Source organism: Macaca mulatta, chromosome 11, assembly GCF_049350105.2.
Source record: "Macaca mulatta isolate MMU2019108-1 chromosome 11, T2T-MMU8v2.0, whole genome shotgun sequence".
Taxonomy (NCBI): domain Eukaryota; kingdom Metazoa; phylum Chordata; class Mammalia; order Primates; family Cercopithecidae; genus Macaca; species Macaca mulatta.
Genome location: NC_133416.1, coordinates 117,564,368 through 117,571,382, shown reverse-complemented (window position 1 = coordinate 117,571,382; position 7,015 = coordinate 117,564,368). Strand labels below are relative to the sequence as shown.

The following is a 7,015-nucleotide window of genomic DNA, read 5'->3' as shown; positions in this document are numbered from 1 at the left end:
GAGGCCCAAATTCCTCTCAGACTCATTCAAATTGACCAAGTAGTCTTACTAAGGTAACTTTTGTCTCATTGTAAGTCCTCAGTAAATTTTGCAGTTTAGGATGATGACGTAATTTTTGCGTAAAAGTAACAACTCATTTCACCGGAAAGGGACCACGACAGGAGCAGGGACTCGAGTTTCTTTTTATTCGGGCACTTCAGTAGTTACCTCTTGCTTGGGGGCGGTGCCGCGTGTGGACCCGATGGACCCCGGCGACGCGGCCATTTTGGAGTCTTCCCTAAGGATCCCTTACCGGTTTTTCGAGACAGTGCTGCCGCCGCTGCCCGCGGCCTTGCAGGGCAGGATGAATGTGATAGACCACGTGCGGGACATGGCGGCCGCGGGGCTGCACTCCAACGTGCGGCTCCTCAGCAGCTTGTTACTTACAATGAGTAATAACAACCCGTGAGTTGAGGCGGGGAGCGGCCTGGGGCTGAGGAGAAAGCGGCAGTGGTCTGGGACCGGGGGCTCAGGGCACGCGGGAACAGGCGGGAAGGAGCGGCCTCCCGCACCAGCGGAGGCTCCGGCGTCTGCGAGGGCGTAGTGGAGCGGAGCAGACTTCGGAGCGCAAGTTGGGTTCACTGGGTGCCGGCGTCAAGTCCCTGCGGAGATGTGGCGAGCGGCGGCTTGGACAAATAGAAGGCAGAGGCTCTGAGGACGACCCAGGCGAGGGTTTTCTGAGGCACCTGTCGCGGGGTAGCGCGACTGTCACATCGCTGGGCCGAATCCTCCCCTCTCGGCTCCTTCCAGAGAACGTTTTTTTCTCTCGCTGCAGCTCCGGGACCCAGCCTCCTGGTTTTTATGCTCTAGCCCCGCATCTGAGATTGGTCACCCCATTAAGTGTATCAGGAGGGTCCACTTTCTCGCCTTGGGAAACCCCTGAAAACGGGGCCGGGCGCGATGGCTCACGCCTCTAATACCAGCACTTTGGGAGGCCGAGGCGGGAGGATCGCTTGAGCCCAGGAGTTAAGACTAACCTGGGCAACATAGGGAGACCCTGCTCTATGAAAAATAAAAATTAAACAATTAGCCGGGCGTGATTGTGCGTGCCTGAGTTCCCAGCTACTCGGGAGGCTGAGGCAGGAGGATTGCTTGAGCCCAGAAGGTCGAGGCTGCAGTGAGCCGTGATCGCATCACTGTCCTTTACCGTGTGCGACAGAACGACAGCCTGTCTCAAAAAAGAAACGGGAGATTCCATTAATGGGTGGGCGTGGCGCCTTTCTTGTTTCATTGAAGCACTGGGCTGATTCCATCCTTGAGTGTCCATCCTTAAGGACATGCCCCTCTCCTGCTTAAAATCCTTCACTGGCTGGTTGCAGTGGCTCAAGCCTGTAATCCCAGCACTTTGGGAGGCCGAGGCAGGCGGATCACGAGGTCAGGAGATCGAGATCATCCTGGCTAACACGGTGAAACCCTGTCTCTACTAAAAAAAATACAAAAAAATTAGCCGGGTGTGGTGGCGGGCACCTGTAGTCCCAGCTACTGGGGAGGCTGAGGCAGAAGAATGGCGGGAACCCGGGAGGCAGAGCTTGCAGTGAGCCGAGATCGCGCCGCTGCACTCCAGTCTGGGCGACAGAGCGAGACTCCGTCTTAAAAAAAAAAAAATCCTTTATTGCACTAATGAAAATTATTTCCCATGGCCTCCGAAAGGAACTATCTGCCCTTCACTCTCTGCTACTTCATCTCATTACTGTGTTCACTGCTCTCCAGCCTCTCTGGCTATTCTTTCTGTTATTTATTTATTTTTATTTATTTTTGTTTTTTTTTGAGACAGAGCCTTGCTCTGTCGCCCAGGCTGGATGGAGTTCAGTGGCGCGATCTCGGCTCACTGCAGCCTCCGCCTCCTGGGTTCAAGCGATTCTCCTGCCTCAGCTTCCCAAGTAGCTGGGATTACAGGCGAGCGCCACATGCCCAGGTAATTTTTGTAATTTTAGTAGAAACGGAGTTTCAATATATTGACCAGTCTGGTCTTGAACTCCTGACCTCAGGTGATCCCACCACCTCGGCCTCCCAAAATTTTGGGATTACAGGCGTGAGCCACCGCGCTTGGCCTCTTTGTGTTATTTGAATGTACCAAGCGTGTTCTCTGGGCCCTTGTACTTGCTGTTCCTGCTGCAACAGTCCTTATCTCAGCGCTGCCTCCTCCTTCAGGTTTTAGCCTGAACATCTCTCCTAGAGAACCTTCTCTGACTCCCAGGACTCTCAGGTACTCCCACTTTTCTACCCTTCGCATCGCCTAGCAATTGAAAGCACAGTGGATGTGCGCATTAAGCACTCACATGCTTATTGAGTGTGTTGAGGAAGTGAGTACAACTTCAGGGAGGTGAAATACCCTTGTCTGAGTTCACACATCTAATAAATGGAGGAGTACAATGTCTGGACCTGGTCTTCTCTGACTGGAGAGTCTCCATTCTGAGCCACCAGTCTGCTACCTCCAAATGGCATTATCATGGAAACTTCTACTCTGTAGATGTATTAGTGTTTGGCCTGCTATAGAAGCTGGTCTAGGTCAGAAGGGAAAGGTCCTTAAAGTGCTTACAATGCAGCTGCTGCTGCCCATTGGATTTTCATGAGTGTGCTTTGGTGTTTTGTTTTGCTTTTCAGTCAGAGTCTTGCTCTGTTGCCCAGGCTGGAGTGCAGTGGTGCGATCTTGGCTCACTACAGCCTCCACCTCCCAGGCTCAAGCGATCCTCCCACCTCAGCCTCCTGAGTAACAGGGATTACAGATTCGCACCACCACGCCTGGCTAATTTTTTTTTTTTTTAATAGAGATGGAGTTTTATCATGTTGACCAGGCTTGTCTCGAACTCCTGACCTCAAGTGATCCCCATGACTTAGGCCTCCCAAAGTGCTTGGATTACAGGCGTGAGCCACCGAGCCCGGCCTCATTAGTGTGCTTTGGACCTTACTAGTGAGACCCATCATTTTGCCACCATCCACTTCATGTTGACAGGAGCCCTGGTCTCTGTCAGCCTTCTGTGTTTATTCTGGAACCTTTCACTTGGTTCTTGGTTCTGAGTGATTTGTCAAAGCATAGTTTCCACGTTTGGAGATTTAGGCCCTACTTGCTCTTAGTTCTCAAAGATGTTACAGGAGAGTTTGAAACAGTTTAATTCTCTGGCTAGACTAAGTTCAGCCCATGCTTTTTCATGTTAGGTTAGATTGGCAGTTTCCTAGCTTTAGGACATGTTCAGGTTTCTGCCCTTCATGGTTTATACTTTAAAATTTCTTGTGGAATAGGCAGTAGACACTGTTAAATTCAAACAGTGGAGAAGGGGCATGCAGATCAGTATCTTTCCCTGAGTCTTGAACCTCACCCCACCATTTCCTTTCTCCAGAGGCAGTAACTATTTTTTCCTGTGTCATTACAGAGGTAACTTATGCATGTGTAAGTAGACATGTATGTTATATGAGTATCAGAATGCCTTCTGTGGGTGTAATAATACTTTTGTATCCAGGCATCAGATGGTTATTTCTCACTACATACATAGAATCACAGAGTTTGAAGAGAACTTAAGTCATCTAGACTATACTTTTTTGTTGTGTTGTTTTTTTTGGGGGGGAGACTGAGTCTCGCTCTGTCACCAAGGCTGGAGTGCGGTGGCGTGATCTCGGCTCACTGCAGCTTCCGCCTCCTGGGTTCAAGCAGTTTTCCCTCAGCCTTCCAAGTAGCTGGGTTTACAGGTGCCCACCACCACGCCTGGCTGATTTTCGTATTTTTAGTAGAGACAGGGTTTCAACATGCTGGCCAGGCTGGTCAAACTCCTGACCTCGGTGATCCTCCCACCTTAGCCTCCCAAAGTGCTGGGATTACAGGCATGAGCCACCGCTCCCGGCCGTTTTTTGTTTGTTTGTTTGTTTATTTATGAGACAGAGCCTCTCTCTGTCACCCAGGCTGGAGTGCAGTGGCGGGATCTTGGCTAACTGCAAGCTCTGCCTCCCAGGTTCAAGTGATTCTCCGGCCTCAGCATCTAAGTAGCTAGGATTATAGGCGTAAGCCATAGTGCATGGCCACAATAATGCAATTCTGTGGGTTTTAGAGTATTTACAAAATTGTATGGTCATCACCATGATCTAATTCCAGAAAGTTTTCATTACCTCAACGAAAGGAAACCCTGTGGCCTGGGATTACAGGCGTAAGCCACTGCGCGCGGCCTTTTTTTTTTTTTTTCTAAAGACAGAGTTTCACTCTTGTCGCCCAGGCTGGAGTGCAGTGGCGCAATCTCGGCTCATAGCAACCTCCGCCTCCCGGGTTCAAGCGATTCTCCTATCTCAACCTCCCGAGTAGCTGGGATTACAGGCATGCGCCACCATGCCCAGCTAATTTTGTATTTTTAGTGGAGACGGTTTCACCATGTTGGTTAGGCTAGTCTTGAACTCCTGACCTCAGGTGATCCGCCTGCCTTGGCCTCCCAAAGTGCTGGGATTACAGGCGTGAGCCACTACGCCCAGCCCCCCTTTCTCCTTTTATAGTGGCATTTTCTTTAGTTTTTTTGTTTTTGTTTTGTTTTGTTTTGTTTTGTTTTGTTTTGAGATGGGGTCTCACTCGGTCGCCAGGCTGGAGTGCGAGTGCGATGGTGCAATCTCAGCTCACTGTAACTGGAATCCCAGCACTTTGGAAGACCGACGCAGGTAGATTACTTGAGGTCAGGAATTTGAGACCAGCCTGGCCAACATAGCGAAACCCTGTGTCTACTTAAAAAAAAAACAAAAATTAGCTGGGCGTGGTGGCACGTGCCTGTAATCTCAGCTACTCTGGAGGCTGAGGAAGGAGAATCGCTTGAACCTGGGAGGTGGAGGTTGCAGTGAGCTGAGATCGCGCCACTGCACTCCAGCCTGGATGATAGAGCGAGAATCCATTTCAAAAAAAAAAAAAAGTTGGGGGAGCTTGGATTGAAAGGGAGGAAAAGATGTATTACATTTTCTCTATCTCCTACTGGATTTGATTCATAGGTATCATTGCTTTAATGTTAAATAAAGGAAGATTATATTGAGCAATAGATATATTTATCATATTAGCATAGAGTTCAGCTTTCAACTTTCATGTTTCTTACTTTAGGGACTAGCACTCAGGGTACATTGACTCTTTTGTAAGCTGTCATTATACAAGGCTTTGCGCTAGGCTTATGTAGACACTTAACAGTGTTCCTTCTAAAATTTCAAAATAACCTATGTAGGGGATATACTTTCTTTGTTTTCTAGTGAGTTATTCTCCCCATCTCAGAAGTACCAGCTTTTGGTGTATCATGCAGATTCTCTCTTTCATGATAAGGAATATCGGAATGCTGTGAGTAAGTATACCATGGCTTTACAGCAGAAGAAAGCGCTAAGTAAAACTTCAAAAGTGAGACCTTCAACTGGAAATTCTGCATCTACTCCACAAAGTCAGGTAATCGAAGATAGAATTGTGATTTTTTTTTTTTTTTTTTGAGAAAGACTCCAAAAATTTAGAACAGGGCTCCCCAGGCCCCAGTGCCTGGTCTGTTAGGAACCAGGCTGCACAGCAGGAGGTGGGTGGAGGGCTAGTGAATATTACTACCTGAGCTCCGCCTCCTGTCAGATCAGCTGTAGCATTAGATTCTCACAGGAACACAAACCCTATTGTGAACTACACTTGCTAGGATCTAGGTTGTGTGTTCCTTATCATAATCTGACTAATGCCTGATGATCTGAGGTGGAATGGTTTCATCCTGAAACCACCCCCTCACTCCCCATCTGTGGAAAAATTGTCTTTCATGAAACTGGTCCCTGGTGTCAAAAAGGTTGGGGACCGCTGATTTAGATGATAGCTGATTCGTTGTAAAAGATGAGGCCAGGCACAGTGGCTCACACCTGTAATCCAAGCACTTCGAGAGGCTAACGTGGGAGGACTTGAGGTCAGGAGTTTGAGACTAGCCTCGGCAACATAGTGAGACTCCTGTCTTTACACAAGTGGGCATGGTGGCACACACCTGTAGTCCTAGCTACTGAGGAGGCCAAGGTGGGAGGATTGCTTGAGACTAGGAGTTCAAGACTGCAGTAAATTATGTTGGCATCACTGCATTGCAGGACTCCAGCCTGGCAACTGGGCTCTGCAGCCTGGGCAACAGAGCGAGACCCTGTCTCAAAAAAAGAATTACTGGGTCATATGATAACTGTGTTTAACGTTTTGAGGTACTTTCATATTGTTGGAATAATGTTTCAAAGAGATATTTTCATTGTCTTTTAGTGTCTTCCATCTGAAATTGAAGTGAAATACAAAATGGCTGAATGTTACACAATGCTAAAACAAGATAAAGATGCCATTGCTATACTTGATGGGATCCCTTCAAGACAAAGAACTCCCAAAGTAAGTTGAATGTTTGTGTGTTTTTCTCCTCAGCCCTCCTAACCTTGCTCCCTCCCTCCATGTTTTCTCATGCATTAAGGAGTCCATCTGAACATTTTACCCATGATTCTAATTCTCATTTTCTTCCTCTTCATGGAGTGGGGGACCCTGAAAATTCAGCTGTTGAAAATGATAACTGGAGAATACTACACATGCTTATTCTTTGGTTTTTTTTTTTTTTTGAGACGGAGTCTCGCTCTGTCGCCCAGGCTGGAGTGCAGTGGCCAGATCTCAGCTCACTGCAAGCTCCACCTCCCGGGTTCACGCCATTCTCCTGCCTCAGCCTCCCAAGTAGCTGGGACTACAGGCGCCCGCCACCTTGCCCGGCTAGTTTTTTGTACTTTTTAGTAGAGACGGGGTTTCACCGTATTAACCAGGATGGTCTCGATCTCCTGACCTCGTGATCCGCCCGTCTCGGCCTCCCAAAGTGCTGGGATTACAGGCTTGAGCCACCGCGCCCGGCCCTTTTTTTCTTTTTTAATGTTTAACTTAGTATTTTTTGAGACTGAGTCTCACCGTCACCCAAGCTAAAGTGCAGTGGTGTGATTCTGGCTCACTGCAGCTTCAACCTCCCAGGCTTAAGCAATCCTCCCACCTCAGCCTCCCAAA

General features: G+C 48.4%; 1 protein-coding gene across 11 annotated transcripts in view; it reads left to right on the top strand.

Annotated features, from left to right (window-relative positions):
• The first annotated feature begins 262 nt into the window (after positions 1 to 262).
• Positions 263 to 7,015, top strand: part of ANAPC7 (anaphase promoting complex subunit 7) — a 29,367-nt gene continuing 22,614 nt past the window's right edge. For 3 of the 11 annotated variants that reach the window (XM_077955068.1, XM_077955063.1, XM_001106734.5), the window contains exons 1-3: positions 263 to 444; positions 5,242 to 5,428; positions 6,248 to 6,367. Coding sequence is in view for 7 of the 11 variants with exons in the window: in XM_077955063.1 (XP_077811189.1) it covers positions 344 to 444; positions 5,242 to 5,428; positions 6,248 to 6,367 (408 nt within the window). In the remaining 4 variants the exon portion in view is untranslated. Of the gene's footprint in view, positions 1,446 to 1,911; positions 1,955 to 2,190; positions 2,246 to 5,241; positions 5,429 to 6,247; positions 6,368 to 7,015 lie in introns of those variants that run through there. The other 8 variants (XM_077955072.1, XM_028829857.2, XM_077955071.1 and 5 more) reach the window with 6 other exon arrangements.